The 17,536-nt window shown below is 41.7% G+C and overlaps 2 protein-coding genes across 5 annotated transcripts in view; both read left to right on the forward strand.

Annotated features, from left to right (window-relative positions):
* Window positions 1-157: 157 nt before the first annotated feature.
* On the forward strand, window positions 158-4,041 carry LOC121176439 (E3 ubiquitin-protein ligase TRIM39-like). The gene is made up of 2 exons (XM_041030505.1): window positions 158-277; window positions 1,398-4,041. Exon 2 carries the CDS (start codon window positions 1,400-1,402, stop codon window positions 3,227-3,229), a length of 1,830 nt encoding a protein of 609 aa, XP_040886439.1. The 5' UTR covers window positions 158-277; window positions 1,398-1,399; the 3' UTR covers window positions 3,230-4,041.
* A 1,601-nt stretch (window positions 4,042-5,642) lies between these two features.
* The window catches only part of LOC121176140 (ELKS/Rab6-interacting/CAST family member 1-like), a 101,856-nt gene continuing 89,962 nt past the window's right edge, over window positions 5,643-17,536 (forward strand). For all 4 annotated transcript variants that reach the window (XR_005892901.1, XR_005892902.1, XM_041030131.1 and 1 more), the window contains exons 1-4: window positions 5,643-5,923; window positions 14,191-15,147; window positions 15,903-15,980; window positions 16,306-16,461. Coding sequence is in view for 2 of the 4 variants with exons in the window: in XM_041030131.1 (XP_040886065.1) it covers window positions 14,641-15,147; window positions 15,903-15,980; window positions 16,306-16,461 (741 nt within the window). In the remaining 2 variants the exon portion in view is untranslated. The remainder of the gene's footprint in view (window positions 5,924-14,190; window positions 15,148-15,902; window positions 15,981-16,305; window positions 16,462-17,536) is intronic.

Consider the following 17,536-nt stretch of genomic DNA (forward strand, 5'->3'; position numbering starts at 1 on the left):
TTTTCTAGGGGCACCATCTCCATTTAATCTCAGATTTGTTTTTTAAAAATATGATCCTTTTAATCACACCAGGCAGACTGTAAAATTACATAAAAATAAAAGGCCACAACTATTAAGAAACTGTCCAAACAGTGTGAGGGGAATGGGCCAAGATGAAGTGAGCTTTAGTTCGTTTTTCCAGAGGGAGGAGCTGGGAGCGATGAAGTGTGTCCTTCCGAAGAAACGAAACTACACTTAAAGTCAAACTTTTTCACAAACAACACAGACTTCACTGCAGGTAGAGTGATCGTTTTTAGTCTTAATCTGAATTATTATTTTATTTCCTCCATTTTGTTTGTTGTGCTGTTATCCTAACAAATAATACCAGTTTGAATAATTCAGCAGACCGTGTGCAGATTATGCATATGGTATAAAAAACATTAGATCACGGAAGTTCGCAACCGCAGATCTCAATGCTGAACTATCTCTTGGCTGTGTTTTACAGGGGCAACTCAGCATGTCTTGTATGTAATTAAAGATTTAAGATCGACTAATTTCAAGTTGGTTTTATTAAAAAAAATTAACAGCTTATAACGTGTTTACTGTTAAGCTCAAATGCTGTTTTTCTCATGTTTCGAAGGGGAAATGGTCACTGGCGCGTTGCCAGCGTACGTTTCAGTGCGCAGATCCTTTGAATACGGATCAAACTGGGAGTTTTCGTTCGATTATAACCATAAATCTTTTTTTATTTGAACTTCCTTCAGATGATATAATATATCCTGCACTACTGGCTACTTCCCATAGCTCATGACACCTATGCTCTGCAGTAACATAAAGTATAACTGACTACTGCGATATTCCACAGCCTGGGAAGATTTACTGTAATGTGGGTCAAAATGGTATTTGAGAAGACTTAGAAGATGATACATGTCCTTTACTGCACGTTTGTTGCAGTAACCACTACTGTAACCACAATAATGACTTTTTAATTTGACTGGGCATGTTTGCATTGCTTGGGTTGATGAGTAACTCATCATTAGTTTCAGGGGGGTGCTCTGGTGGCCTTGAATTTCAGGCCAGGAACCTGTGTTGCATCATCCCTTATCTTTCTCCACCCTCATTTCCTGTCATCTCTCTACTGTTTGATATCCAAAATGCCACAAAAATGATAAATAATGAAATTTAAAAAAATTTTATCGAGTGAAGCTCAGTCTTAGCTTTTATCAAAACTTCCGAAGTTACCAGAAACAGGTTAGAGTTCAATGAGGCTAATAAACTAATCAGAAAATGACTGCACACAGTACTACTGCTGCATATTAAATCCAACCAGTATATCTACAGCAGCATTTAATACCAGTCACACCTTTTCACCTTTTCTGACCAAAACCATAATCATCAAATCCTCTCCTCTTACCTAGACATGGCCTCAGCCAGCAGCCTCCCATGTGAAGAACAGCTCCTGTGTTCTATCTGCCTGTGTGTGTTCACGGAGCCTGTCACTACTCCATGCGGGCACAACTACTGCAAGGCTTGTATCATAGGGTACTGGGCCAGCAGTGGCCTGACACAGTGCCCTCTCTGCAAGAAGAGGTTCCGCAGAAGACCACAGCTTCAGGTCAACACAGAGTTCAGAGATATGGTGGAGCATTTCAACAACATGAGGGTGAGAAGTGACGATGAGACCCTTGCAAAACCAGGGGAGGTGCCCTGTGACATCTGCCTCGGGCTGAAGCTCAAAGCCCAGAAGACGTGTCTGGTGTGTTTAGCCTCATACTGCCAGCTTCACCTGGAGCCTCATCAGAGAGTCAAAACCCTTAAGAAGCACAAGCTGACTGACCCTGTGTCAAACCTGGAGGACAGGGTGTGTAAGAGGCACGATAAGATGTTTGAGTTCTTTTGTCACTCAGACCAGACATGCGTTTGTTTCATGTGCTTGAAAGATGACCATATGATGCACGTAGCTGTCCCGTTAGAGCATGTGTTCAGAGAGAGGAAAGCCCAGCTGGAGAATGTGTCATCAGAAATGAAAATGATTGAAGACACTGTAGCCACAAGTATTAAGGAAATTAAATACTCAATTGAACAGAGCAAGAAAAAGTCAGAGAAAGAGATAGCAGACATTGATGAGGTTTTTGCTGCTCTGGTGGCCTCTCTGAAAAGAAGACAGGCCGAGCTGGTTGAGGTGATCCAGGAGAAGCAGAAAGCAGTACAGAAGCAGGCTGAAGACCGTGTGACACAACTGGAGCAAGAAGTCAATGAGTTGAGGAGGAGGAGATCCAGAATTGAGCAGGTCTCACAAGCAGAGGACGACATCCACCACCTGCAGAACTGGCCATCCCTCTATTTCTCTGCACTCAACACGGACCAGTTCCTCCCCGAGTCCTTCTCCTCCCCTCCATTTGCACCAGATCTCTCTGACAGCAGTCAACAGAATTACGTGGAAATGGTTAAAAAAGCAGTGGCTAAGACTGAAAAGACACTCAGTAATGAGATAGAGATGCTTCTTCATGGGGTAACGCCGTCTGATGACTGTGAGAGCGCTAAACAGCCTGATGCAGCAGAAAAACTGATGACAGATGTGTTTGTTAAAGAAGCGTGGAATCCGCCTCGGGACAGGCTGATGATGATCCAGCAGTGCGATGCCATGGATGTGACTCTGGACTCCTACACAGCCAATCACAGACTCGTGGTGTCTGAGGATGGGAAGCAGCTCCGATTTAATCAAGGCCAGGTCTTGGTTAATGCTTTGTTTGTGAGAAGATTTACCTATCAGCCTTTCATCCTTGGAGAACAAGGCTTTTCCTCAGGCAGATTCTACTATGAGGTTCGGGTCAGTGGGAGTGCAGGCTGGGTCCTGGGAGTGGTCAAAGAGTCCATAGACAAGGAAATCTTTTGGCCTCCCACCCCCGAGAAGGGAGGCTGGACATTTGGTAAATTGCACGACGAAGATCAATATTTTTTTGAATCTGGTTCCCTGCTCTTGAGGCAAAGCCCCCAGACAGTTGGTGTGTTTGTGGATTATGAGAAGGGAGAGGTCTCCTTCTATGATGTAGACACCAGGACTCTGCTCTATTCTTACACAGAATGTATCTTCACTGAGTCCACTCCAGTACTAAAGCTTTTGCTCTATTCCCTGGCTGGCATTCCCAGTCTCATAAGCACTAGGCCAAAGCTTTACCCTTTTTTTGGTGTTTATGGAGACGACCAGGACAGCGTACTTACCATCACTCCTGTAGCTCCTGCACCGTAATGTGCCACATACAGAATTTGATGTGTAACTTTTACCGAAAGGTTTTCTCTCATTTCACACTTCAGCTCTGTTTGTTAGTAATGGGGAGTATACACATTATTGGATTTCACTGTTAAACACTGTATACTTCCTGGAATAGAGACCTGATTACAACTATGCTCATCAGACAGCAGAAGTAATGTGTATATATGTTCTATATGTTGTTTTTGTGTTAACCAAACAAAGCAAGTAAGATCACTAGTTTGACAGTTGGTGCTGAGGTTAATTTCTAGTTGGTAGGAGGGAAACTGTAGATCAGTCATATACACACAAGTTGCAATACCCACATTTGACCAGAAGGTGGCAGGATTGTTTAACAAGTGTTCTGGTCCGTTTCTGAAAGAAGCAATGAGGAAACGAGGACTGGACAGTGGGATCATGGAAACTCAATTCCATTTTATAGTCACTTTCAAAAAATACTTTTAGTAGTTTAATATTAGTATCATTAGTCGTGGTTTACATAGTTGTTGACGTCTCTGAACATCAACTTTTTTTCATTATCAATAATCATGTTCATAACGTATTTCTTTGAATTTTAGCATACAGTTCTGGGCAGATAATATTTTAGCTAATAATGCTAATCAGGACACGGTACTTACATGGACATACTTTTATGTTTTGATCACTTCAGAGTCCATAATTGATTTTATGTTATCCTTTTATCCACCTGGCATGATTGGCCAAACCGCACCCGATAAATGAGCTTCAGGTGTTTGCTATGTATTATGTGACTAATGTGTTTTTTTTTCTGCTCAATAAAACTGGATTTCTTTTTAAAAAATTGTATTTTTCTGTGTTCCCCGACACAACATCCAAGATCAAGTGTCTTGCTCATGTCTCAAGAGACTGTTAAGACTTAATAATCCTCTATAGCTTTAAGCCTACCTTTATCAATATGCTTGATAGATTGCATAGATTGATGAAGATGATTGGATTTAATTGAATTCTGAACTTTGTAGCACTTCTCAAAACAGTGATACAAATCTTCACAATAATAAAACACATAAAAGCCGCTGGCAACCAAAATAACCGGTAAAAGTTCTCACTGATGGAGTCAGTGGAGACATTTCAGAAGAGAGCGCTGGTCCACCACTCCTGATGTGTTTCTCTCGAGGGGAACTTTAGCCAGCAAACTATTTATACCTCAGCTGTCTGACTGACTGGCGCCCAGGGAACTAGGACACTGTGCGTGTGTGGGGGTGTCTTTGGTCAATGTCTAGTTGGGAAAGATGTCTGTGTAATTGTGTGTGAGACAGACACACAAAGAAAGAGACCTGTGGGATCACAGTGACCAGCCATGAAATATGCCACATACTTTACTCTCACCCGATACTGTATGTAGGTCATTCACTCATCAAACGCAGACTGACTCTGAAGTGTGAACCTGCCACAGGTCCTGAAATGGTGAGACAATGCATAGATGCAAAAAGATCTTACAAGCATCACACTAAAGAGATGAGACACCTCTTTAATTAAACGTGAACAAATAAAATGAGAATAAGTGATCTAAGTTACCAAAAATCAAACTTTGTGAGCTCATCTCCTCCTAGTGGCCAACTCACATCTGACCAGAGATGAATTTGACATCACATGATGTCAAATTCATCATGTGATGAACTCAATACAGATCCATGACTGCGCATTAGGAATATTAGACAACATTCATTGAACTGGTTAAAACCTGTTATCTAAAAGCACTTAATTAAAAAAAACAAAACAAGTTCCTCTTCTCTGTTTCTCTAATATATCTGTTACTAGGTGGTTACCTGTGTAACCTTATTTCTGTGAGTAACCTGTATTCATGTAAATGTTTAGAGGTACTTATCCTAGCATTTCCATTTTTATGCTATGTTATACTTCTATTCTGCTACGTTTCAGAAGCTAAATTATATTTTTTTACTCTACAGCCTTTATTTGACAGTCATTACAGTTTAATAGTTCAGATAAAGAGTGGTGTTGAGCAGAGGATTAATTCTTCTTCTACGGCACTTAGTATATTATACAAGACCATAACACTGAAGTGGGTTTTGATTTCTCTCAGTTACAATGTAAAGGAAGGACAACAAAGACAGCTATGAAGATTACCACTGCAAATAATTTTAGTGTTGAATGCTTTCATCATATAAAAAGGATATAAAAATAAAAGATTTTTAAAAATATGACAAGTGATAAATGGACAATGTTTGGATTTATGGGAATATTTAGCTTCCGACATTAAACGCATTTCTCTCATTTAACTGTGACTTTTCATAACGGAAGGGAGAGGGGAGGGGGGAGGGGGGAGGATGAGGGAGAGAGGGAGGGAGGGAGGTACGTCTCGGGGGCGCGCGCTCCACCGTCGTGACGTCACGGGAGCGCCCGAGCAGCGGGGAAGCCACCAGTGGTGGAGCTGGCAAAGACGGAAAAGAGGCACAGATAGACAGGGGAGATAGAGACAGGAGACAGGAGGGGGTGGGAGAGAGAGACCGCCGCAAGACGGGGGAGACAGGCCGTCAGAGAGAGCGTTTCACCTCGGCTGACCGTGTGTTACGTTTGCGGAGCGTCACTTTGAGGTCTGACAGCGGCGGAGTTGCTGAAGAGGATATGTGACTGGCCTTTTTCTTTAAACACGGAGCTTATTTCACAACCGAGGGCAGCAACGTTAACACAGCCGCAGTGAGTACTGGAACTTAGCCGGCAGTCTGAGTGTGTGCATGTACACATGCATGATTTATCACACGGGCCTGTGCTTATGTGTGTGTTTATATGCGTGTGTGTGTGTGGTAGTCATGTTGGCCACTTCTCGGTCAGCCTCACATGTGTGCTGTCTGTGTCTTGGTGTGAGCCGCTTGCAGCGTTTGCACGTTTGAGGACCGACAGCAACGTGAGCAATAACATAATTAAAATTTGATGGCCGCTTTTTGAGGTGCAGCAGTTTCAGGTCAGCTGTGAGACCCGCGGTCGGGCTCTGTTATATTTCCACCCGGAGGGGAGCAGTAACCTCTATTTCTGCCAAACTGACATTATGATACTTTTTTTTTTTTTTTTGTATTTTACAAACGACAAATCGAGCCCGTTCAACAAGGCGTCCTCCCGCTTTGTTCCATAAACCAGCTGAAGCTGTGCAGCCAGAGGCTTCCCCGTGAAAAACAGGCTAATAACACTATGTGTTGTCTGTGGAGGCTACCTCTAAATGCGATTATCAATCTGTTCACCGTGTTGCAGGCGGCAGATGAAGTGCTGCTGACAACCTTGTACTTTCTCAAAGCCACACAAGCCACACTTGTGTTACAGCACCAGTTTGGTGCACTTATTGTACTTAATAGTTGGTTTATCTCCTGTGGTATCACTAATATTCTCTTAGGGACTTAAAGTGTTCATGTGGTAGTCAATAATAAGTTTATGTGTCATCTCTTGCCGTAATATTCCCACGGGGACTTTCAGTTGTCTTGTGATGTTTCTAACAGGATCCATCAAGTTCTTCAAAGCGATAGTTTGTGTGTTTGTGAACTTTTTTTTTTCTTCCAAGAGAGGACACAAAATCTGTGCACGTCTCTAAAATGATGTCTTCATTGCTGTTGTAGCTGCACCGAGCTGTCAACAGCCACGTCTTGCCAGCTGACAGATTGCACGCAAAGCCACTCAGTCTAGACCAGATCAAGCGCAAAAGATTGATAACAACATCTTTGCAAACCAAATCGATTCGCGCAACACATGGATCCGATGGATCATGTTGGTGAAATCTGCTGCGTGTGTTTTGCAACTCTCAAGGAGGGCGGTGGGGGGTGGGGTGGGGTGGCACGCCGTGATTTCCTCCGTGTTCCGCCCACAGCTCCATGTCTTTGCACCGCCCCTCCTCCGGGAACACAGAGTCAGGGAACTGAGCTGCTTCCTTCCACTGAGATTGTTGTTACAACACTGGACATTTTTAAATGTCCCGGCTCTGCACACCTCAGCACTAGTAACACTATTTTATATGGTTTCATAATTAGTTTTAACAGTGATTTGCAAAAAAAAAAACCTCCTGAACTTTTGATCTCGAACCAACATTGCCTGGGAGACGTCTCACTCCCCTGTCTCCAGGCTCCACATCTAAGGTAAAAACTTTTGTCTCAACAGCTCCAGGCTTTGGAACAACATGAGGAACTTGTCCTGAATAAGACAGTAGCTCTTTTGATTCAGTTCCCAGAACTCACTTTTATCATAAGACCATCTAATCTTTGATGCTTTATTTGTTGTTTAGGTACACCATTTATTCAAGTTGTGTTATCACTTTGCAAGAGATAGGATTTATTTCTGTCATATCAAATCAGATAGACTGATTGATTGATTGATTGTTAGATTGATGTTTCAGGAGATGTGTGGGTCACCTTCTCATCTCGCTTCATCCTTTTTTTAAACCCTTGCAAGTTGACTGTTTGAGCACATTCCTCTTTACTGGATGAGCCTGGGGGAGTAACACTCTCACTGTCTCTTCCATTAACAACTACACACTCCTGAATTGGTTTTGTACTTCCCTGCCTTTGTGTTAATTGTCGAATCTCAACGGTGCATTTTCCATATTTGTTATGTAGGCAGCAGCAGCTGAGATTAGAGAAGTGTACTGTGTGTAATTGCATGCGCATGGCATCAGTGTATTTTTTGTGCATCAGTGTGTTTATGTACATGGACGTGTGTGCTTGTGAGTGAGTCATTGTGTGTGCGTGTGTGTGAACTCCTGATTGTATGCGCGTTTTGTTTGCCCAGCCTGCATCTCGGATTAATTTCCTGTGGTACACAATAGACTGAAGCTGATGCTATCTGTCTCTTATCAGTGTTGTGCTTTCCAGTGTCTGAGCCATATTATATATTTTATCGCAGATAGGAGCCGTGCTGCAGAGTGAAGTTACAAGTAGCACAATTATTCTGGTGAGCCAAAATCTGTATCTTGCCCAGACATCTTCTGCCTAACACATTATTCACTGTCACAGGCTGCTGATATTTTCTCTCAAGTGTAATTGGGCTGTTGAGTTAATTGAAAAAAAAAAAAAATCCATTGCAGTTTTGGCTATTCCAATATACTGGGTGCAGGATTAGTTGGTTTTTCCATTTGTGGTACAAGTGATGAAAACTTTTTAATTATTGAAATTTAATTTTTTTTATTCCTTTATAAATTTCCACATAAGTCCTGCAGAAATTGTTTTACATCTTTTACAGTTCAGTTAAAAATGCATAAATCAGCACAAAACTGTTGAAAATGATGATGAATGGTAGGTCATCAATATCATGTCCTGACATGGAGACAATATCCAGTGTCTGTACATGGAACCAAGCCAAACCACTAATAATATAGTATTTAAAACCAAAACAGCATCATTGCATGAGTTATGCATTGCACAGCAGAGGTAAATGAATCTCTGCAAGCCCAAGTACATCATGAAGTAATGAGAAACTGCACTGGGAGCAACTGAAAACTACAAGTAAAAATCCTTCACTTTTACTTATACCTGCAAACTCGAGAATAAAAGCTAAAATTCACTTGCAAGTTTTCAGAGCCTTTTTAAGTGTATTTCTTAGACGTTTAATAAATACAGGCCCTGAATGACACATGATCTGCTACACAGGCTTGCTTTTGTCTTATATTCACTATGATGTAACAGTAATACTTTTCGGGTTGAGATGATTCACCTCACCTTTGCACTCGTTAGACAAATAGCAATCAGATTTTCACAGAGGTAATGTTATCGTTGTCCTGATAAAGCAGCTGTAAAGGTTAAAAAAGTTGAATCTGCTGAGCGGCGGTTCATCACCTTTAAATCTTCAGACAGATTAGGTGCAGAACAAGCTCGGCTCTCCCCTTCAGCGGAGCTGTCGAGTTGACTTTCGGTGAAATGTGTAACCTCAGACAGCACCAGTGAGCCCTTTCCAGCCTCATCATATCACGGCGGCTCTGACAGGAACAGAAAGTAATGGAGAATAATAACATTCAAGATGAGTATAATGTGTTTTTATGAGCCCTGATCCTCAGGCGAGAGACAAAATTTGTCAAATTCTGCTCCCACGCTGAAACACCAGCTGGCTAAGTATAGGTTGAGTGGTGTGTTGCTTTGTGCGGTGTGATAGACGGATGTGTGGTTGTCACATAAATAGAACATGCTGAACACCTTCAGGAATGCTGATGGAGAAAGAGAGAGGCTGTGTGAAGAAGTGAAAGCATCAAGGAGACAAGTGAGAGTCAGAGAGGGAAAGGATGGATTAGAGGTAGGAGAGAGAGCGTGTCTTGCATGCCCTTACCTTGTGTTTAATACTAATCCATCCCATCATGTCTGCTGGGCTCTTTCATAAACTCTATACTAACATCTGTGTCTTTTAAGGTAATGTTAATCTGAAGCTACTATAATGGATATTTTTGCATCAGCTGTGGATCACAGGATTACCTGTATGTGAGAGCGATTTGCTTGCAGTGATAAACACACAGATAATTATCACCCAGCTCTGCAGTTCCTCTCAGCTCTACTGAGCTTTACAGTGTATTTCAGCTCATTTGGTTTTCCGAGCAGCAGCTTCTCTGTTTTGGGTCATTCTGGGCGTCGTTTTTGGCCACAGCACGCAGATGTTTTCAGTAAAATAGCTCTAAAAACCTCATTGTAGGCTGTGTGCCCACCACCAAACAACAGACAGGCAAAGCTGGCAACTATCTGGTGAAAATAATGGGGCATTAGCAGCTAAAAGAGCCAGATATTTCCCTCAGGAGTTGCTAGAGACCAAAAAAAAAAACAGAGCTGAAAGAGGACTGAATATTGGACTTAGGTTTATCAGGTGGACAGAAACAGGACTCAGAATGAATGCTAATGTAGCTCTGCATCTGAAGGATGTACACATTGCCAGCTATTGGCTGACAAGTTTGTCATATTAACTTAAAAAGTGCTAATATGGCAGCGCTGTCTTTACAGCTTCTTTCTGCTGCTGTTTAAGGTTTAAAATTTGAGTTTTTATCTGTAGTCATGTTGTGAAAATGACAAAATTTGAATTCTGTCCTCTGCTGTGCCAGCACATACTGCATATCTACAACAGTACTTGGCATTCAAAAGTGGAGACTTTCTTGGAAGCCTAGTGTGATATTCTAAGGTTTTATGAGGCCTAGGACAACAGTGTGTGTGTGTGAGGAAGGAGTGTGTGGAGGAAAGATGAGACATACAGCATGGCTGTTAGAAACAGAACAGGGAGGCAGAGGATGAAACACAGGGCGTTGTATGTGCTGGTGCTTCCTGTGGAGTGTTTTGTAGACATAAAGGGGATGAGGTTATTTTGGTTCTCAAGTTCACTCCTGTGGCTGTTTCAAGGATCAGTTCCAGTAGGTGTTGTGGCTTTAATAGAGTATATTGTGGTTTGACAAAAAGGAGCCAAGCTGTAATTACAACTGCAAATGTCATATATATATCTATATATGTATATATATTTATATATATGTATAGATTTTGGCTGTTAATTTAGATCTTTAATCAAAGAAAGAATCTCTACATTGTTCGATAATGAAAGTAAATAAGTATGAACTTGAATTTGACATATCTATATGTCGAACATGTTTCTTACGGCAGCACCACTTTGCTTTTTCACAGTTGTGTGACAGGTTAAGAGGGGTGATGGTGAGCCAGCTGATAAATGGGTCTTGGACAGTCATATGCTAGTGTTGGCTGGAACTCATGATGCTAACTGCGTCATAGGTGTGTTTGTGTGTTCTCAGGGTTTTTTTTTTATTGTGTGTTTTTTGTTCTTAATATTTCAACCTTTCAAAACTCCTCCTGGAAATTCAGTTGAAAGTGCAGATTCATTAAAAATAGTGTGGCTGGTTGGCTCATGTGAAATTATAAACTTGTAGTTATTGTTATTTGTGTCTGACTCTCGATGCTGTTTGAGGGCCCTCGACCCCCCACAGCCCTCTAGGGTCTAAAACCACCACAAATACATTTTCAATCTGAGGGACACACTGCAGGTTTATTCATGTTATTAGAAGTGAACTGTAGAAAACACAACATGGTGTGTGTTGTGGTTTCCATGAGCTCCTCAAGCCAATTGAAAATAAAAACAAGCGTTTGTGTGTTTAGCCATGTGATAGATGGGTGACTTGTCCGGGCTGTACCTTGATTCTTGCCCCAGGCGTGCTGGGATAGGCTCCAGCTCCTTACCCTAAGATAAGCAGTTCAGAAGTGGATGGATGAATGTATTTTGTGGTTGATAGTGTAGTGGATACAGTAGATATGCAATTTGCGTGCTACCAAAGCTGTTTCAGTCTGAAGCAATGACCCAGGAAAAATAAAGTTAACAGTAAATGGTAGTATTTTGATTGTTGCGGTGAAGGCCTTCTGGTCACAGAGGAGAGCTTGTTGATCTCCGCTGAGAAAATATGAGCGGGGGAAGTGAGTGTTCTTTTCTGCAGCCTATCAGAGATGCCTTTGAGCAAGGCTCTTAATCCTCCAAACACTCAGTGTCCAACATAGTTGAGCAGAGGCAGGTCATGACCGAAAAAGAGCCCCGTGTGTGTTCGATAAATGCTTAAATAAAGGCTGTAAAAAAGAAGCTAGACATTCTGTACATTTTTTGCTTTATAGTGAGAACTGGGACATGAGCATATACATTATCTACAGGTCAGCAAGTCCAGAGGGGAGGAGGAGGAGGAAAGCCCCCGACACACACACTCTGTCTCTGCAGTCTCATATTGGCCTCAAATGAAGCATTAGATGTGTGTGCTGTTCGTGACATGATCTCTCACAGCCACATCTGTGTGCATCTGTAACTACACAGATATATCTGAGTATGTGTATCTGTTGTTTGATTGATTGTGTAGACCTGCACAGTTTTTGCTCATTGCCCATGTGTTTGTGTAAGTGCGTGTGCATAAGCCTGTGTGTGTGTGAGAAGCTGTGTGCTAGAGGCAGGGTTCTGGCCTGTTTCTGTCCAGGTGTGTGTTTTTGGCCTGAGGGGAGATAGAGCAGATGGTCCCTGTTTGCATTTGCGTGTTTGTGTGTGTGTGTTTGAGTGTGCGTGTCTGTAACTGACTGGCTGTCAGTAGGATCTCCCTGGCCAAAGATCTACACCTAGTAGAACATCAGTTGGAAAGATACACTACTGCAAGGCTGTTAAAGGTCTGGGTAGTGGCTGATGTCTGTGTCCAATGGGTCATGTGTCCACTGTCCTGAGGATGACATCTCCAAGGATACCCAAATGACTGAAGGATGACCAGCTGGCTGGCGCTTTTTAAATAGCTGTAAATGTACTGGTTTTATCTGATACAGTAACTGACTGCAGAGGTAGCACTTAAGGTTGCATATAATAATCATTTTTAATTGCTAAATTCTACATTGACAAATATTCACACTAAAGTCTTTTTAAAGTCTTAAACTTATTCTTGTTGTTCATGCAAACAAATTTATGCCAAGTACGTAGTCCGTGATGAGTAGTTCAGGGGGCCTGGGAGATTAAGAAAACAGAAACAGAAAGCTTGAAATCTCAGCAGCCTCTGAGGCATTTATCAGCTACATGCACGAGCCAGTGCTCATAAATTATAATCATTTTGTGCAAAAGACAGTAAAATGTTAATGATTGCACTTTTAAATTGAGTCCACTGAAGAGCGTGACAGGAACTGCATTTTTCATTATTTTCACAGCTCTGTTAATTACAAGGTTTCTTTGACCTGATTGACTTCGTCAGTTTTAATGTTTAGGTTATTAATTTTATCCAACACACACACACACACACAGACTAACTATTACCAGGCTGTAAAACCATGTCAAAACATTATTTCATGGAGTTTCTGCTTTATTTGATCTGCAGAATTACAGTTTACATTTTTGGCATTTGGTTTAGCTGATCCCTCTATCCAGTGTGACTCATATGATTAACAGGAATAGAACAGATGGGCATTTATTTATCTTTTTTAACTATGTGTTTTCTTTCCACATTATTATTGCAGAATATAAATGGACTAAGAACAAGATTTGATTAAATGAATTAAAGAACACAGAGTATTCTATTTTAATATGTGTAATTCATCCAGCTGGCAAACTGCTTATTAACCTGTATGAAAATGAAGTCAGCTGACTGAACGTTATCTGCTATCGCCCAGATTATCACAGCTGCAGGACAGTAACATTGATTTTGTTGCCAGAGGTGTGAGGACAGAGTGTGATCTGAAGAAGAAGGCGTAATGGGTGGTGGAGAGACAAAGCAGCCTGTGTGATCATATCCTGACACATCGGGTGATGCCTGTGCCTGTGCCTGTGGTTTGCTGAGGTAGCCAAAGCTTTTTGACCGTAGTCTGAGGACTGAAGATATCAGCCCTACGTATACTTTACTGTGTTTGTGTGTAAAGGTCAGTGTGGTGGCAGAAAAAGGAGTTTCGACCCTTTGTGTTCATACCCTGGAAATGTCAGTGCCATATGAGATGATAGTATGGCGCATGAATCAGTAACATGGATCATATAAACATTTTAGCCAATAAGCTTTTTCTTCCACCTGTTGCTATGATGAGATTTATAGATTTGTGAATGAGATTTATCTTGTAGCCCATAAAATGTCAAACATAATGCCACGTACTGCAAGTTGCCAAAACCCAAAGACACATTTTTAAATTATGTTTTGTCAAAAAAAACAAACAAACAGTCAAAACACCCAAAGGGTTTCCTTTTAAATAATATATGTAGAAAAAAAGAAAAGTAAGAAAGTTTGATACGACCCTTTACATCTTTAACCCACCATCAACTAGTGGGTTAATTATCTGCTCCAGATGTCTTAACAGCAGTGCCCAAATACTGTGCACACAGATTAAAATGGTCTTTTACTGAAAAGTAGGTTAATCAAAACCATGAGCTGGTAAAAATCCAGTGTATTCCTTTGTACCTTAAGTGCAATGCATCTTTGTTCCACTGATCACTAAATCTCTGTCTCTTTCCCTTTTTCTTTCTAGGAGATTCCATCACAGCAGGCCAGTGGATTAACTGGCTACCTTTATCTAAAGGGATGCCCTATTGATTACTGTTTTCTAACAAAGCCCATGGATTGCAGTGAGGGTGCCGGACAGGCCTTGATCACAGCTATGTCAACACTGCATCAGGATATTTCAAGCCAAGAGCCACCACAGTAGAAGACTCATGGGAGTCTGCGTTTTCAGCTGTTAGATTTAGTATTTCAGATATTTTTTTCTGGGCATCCATCTTACTTTTTTTCCCTTTTTGTGTTATTTTGTGCATATTGTAAGTGCACAGGCCCCTAACTCCGTTTTTACTAGGGAGAAATCTTTTCTCAGGACATCAGCTGACTTTCTGGGCTGTCATCTCACGTTTTTGATTCACTTGATTTATTCATTTGCCCCAGATACTCTTACATCTCTACAGTACACACCCCATATTGTCTCACCATGTATGGTAGCTCACGTTCCGTTTCAAAGCTGGATGTTGTTGGATCCAATGGTAACGGGTCAGTGTCTGGGAGCCCCGGTCGCTCCCCACGCCTCCCTCGCTCCCCACGCCTTGGACACCGCAGAAACAGCAGCAGCAGCTCCACAGGTGGACTAACTGGCTCTGGTAAAACCCTGTCCATGGAGAATATTCAGTCTCTTAATGCTGCCTACGCCACAGGCGGTCCTATGTACTTCACCGACACATCTGAAGACCCGGTCGGCATTGGTAGTCTGGGCAGTGGGCTGAATCCCTCGCTCCCCAAAAGCACCATGACCTTGGGGCGGGCTGGGGCCAGGGTTCCTTATGGGGTGAGGACGGCCGTTATGGGGAGCAGTCCTAATATAAACACTGGAGGAGGAGGGGGAGGTGGTGGAGCGGTCATGCCCAGTGATGCAATAGCGTTTGGGGGGGAGCCTCAAAACCAGCCTCCACAGGCAGCTACTGTTCCCCACTCCATGAGACAGGTGAGGCACTGCTGTGTTTTTCTCTACTAGAGCTGTGACGCTGAAGTCTGCATTTTGTGAACTGAAGGTCGAAGTTAGTCCGAAGTTATTGCCCCAGCAAAGTGAAAGTGAAGAAAACTAATATTTTTGAAAATGAACATAAAAAAGATAAAACAAGAAAAGGTAAAACAACATAAAACAGAATATTTTGTCATGAATGTGAACTCTCTGTTCTGTGTTGAAATGGGAGGTGGGGGATTAGTCATCTAAATGTTTTCAGGGTTAATTTCTTTTTAAATCAGCACTCAGCTAAATAAAATAAGAGCTGTGTGGGTATTCATACAGTATGCTTAAATGGATAAGGTCTGCCCTCCCACTCTCTTATTAGTCATAACCTGTAAGCTCATCTCTCCACGAAGCGTCTCTCCATCCTCTCCCATACCTTCCTCCTCCGTTTGTTTCTAATTATTTCTTAAACAAAAATTTCTTCCTCTCTCCTTAACCCTTATTTCCTTTACAAGCGTATGCTGTTGTTCCGAAGCTTGACTATTTGTAATGTTAACATACAGAACTGTAAGAAACTCAGAAAACTTAAATCATTAATACACTGCTGTTCTGATTTCAGCAGGAATTAAACATTTATATGGGGAGCGTTTTAGGTTGGGTGTGGACTATATGAAGGAACTATGTATATCTTGAAACAGTTGTTTGCTGTCTGTTGTGTTATAGTATAGTTGAGTACATGTTGTATCTGTTCTGTGTGTGTGTTTTACCAGGTGAGAGACGGTGCCATGTCAGACCTGCAGACACAACTAAGAGAAGTGCTGAGAGAGAATGAACTACTGCGTAGAGAAGTAAGGATGCTTGCACACATAAACTTTTCTCTTTAGTTTTTTTTACAATAAACTGTATTCTGTATTTGATATTTGCTTTTTTATGAGGCAGTTTTTTTTTCTTATAAGTTCCTCTGCAGTCCTAAATTTAAGGTTAAGACAACAGCCTCAAGGAAAACTGAAATCAAGGGACTCTAAAAAGTAATATATGGACAGTAATATAATATAAGTCATCTGTAAACCTGCTTTAGGATTTTTAGGGTCCATGCCTGCAGAGAAAGGAAGCATCCTGTAACTTAGCATTCATTAAAACAAAGTCACAATGTTTGATGTTGATTTCTTGTAGCTGGAGGCTAAAGAGTCCAAGCTGAGCTCCTCTATGAACTCCATTAAAACGTTTTGGAGTCCAGAGCTGAAGAAAGAGAGAGCGCTCAGGAAGGATGAAGCCACAAAGATGACTGTTTGGAAGGAACAGTACAGAGTGGTACAGGAGGAAACACAGGTAGGATAAAAACGTCTGTGTGTGTGTGTGTGTGTGTGTGTGTGTGTGCAGTTGTGTATGTGTTTTTATGGGGACAGTGAATTACTGTATATATCTCTGGACTCTCTTTGTTTGTTGCTCAGAGCCAAAGCAGAGAGTTAGAAAATCACTGATAGCCCAAACCCTGTGGATTTTAGGTCTGTAGGGAGACATATTCTGATAATTTTATTGACTGTTCTGGTGGATTTGCCTCGCTGCTGTAAGGCGGCCTTGAAGATGGGTAAACAGATGAAGCGGGCTGCCTGGTTGGGGACTCCCAGCTGTCTTTTAGTTCAGCAGCCATCTGGATGAGATGGAGACACAGCTAGTGTGGCAGGAGGCTGCAATATTATGCAAGAGATGCACTCATACACACTTGCTGTCACTCGCTGCCTCGCAGTGCCGTATTTCACACACTCTGTCATCGTGGAAGACCACTGCAGAAGGTGCTCGTTACTCGCTGCCTTTATTTTTAACATAAGAAAATAATTACATTTACCTTTTGGTCATTAACATGTGCTCTTAGCTCTGCTTGTGTGTGTGTTTGTGTGAGTGTACTTAAGGCTTCGATGTTTCTCCTAAGATAAATTTAATGTGGGAAAGGACTTCAGGTTGTGAAATTACATCACCAGATATTAAATTGGTGTGTGTGAGAGCACAAGCAGCGTGTGCCGGCTTGAGTTTATGCTTCCATAAATCTGAGTGGAAACGTGTGCACGTGTGTGAGAGAACAAAGGAACAGATGATAAGCTGATCAATCTATCATCCATTTGGCGCGCTGCCATCCCTACAAAAATCCTCAGTTGCCTTCACACTTAAACACACACTTCTCCTTGTGTGTGTGTGTGTGTGTGTGTGTGTGTGTGTGTGTGTGTGCTGTTATAGTGGGTGAATACACATGTTAAGACAAGTAAGGATATTTTCTGATCTCTAATGCTGGCAAATATGTTCTACACTCTCTCTCTCTCTTTCTTTCTTTCTTTTACTTTCCCTTTCTTTCCTCCTAAACCCAAGCCATCCTTTTCATTTCCTGCTCTCAGTATCCCATCACTTTCCT

The sequence above is a fragment of the Toxotes jaculatrix genome, chromosome 22 (genome assembly GCF_017976425.1).
Source record: "Toxotes jaculatrix isolate fToxJac2 chromosome 22, fToxJac2.pri, whole genome shotgun sequence".
Taxonomy (NCBI): Eukaryota; Metazoa; Chordata; class Actinopteri; family Toxotidae; genus Toxotes; species Toxotes jaculatrix.

Coding starts and splice junctions, on each gene's coding strand:
- LOC121176439 (XM_041030505.1), top strand. CDS start 1,400: ATGGCCTCAGCCAGCAGCCTCCCATGTGAAGAACAGCTCCTGTGTTCT.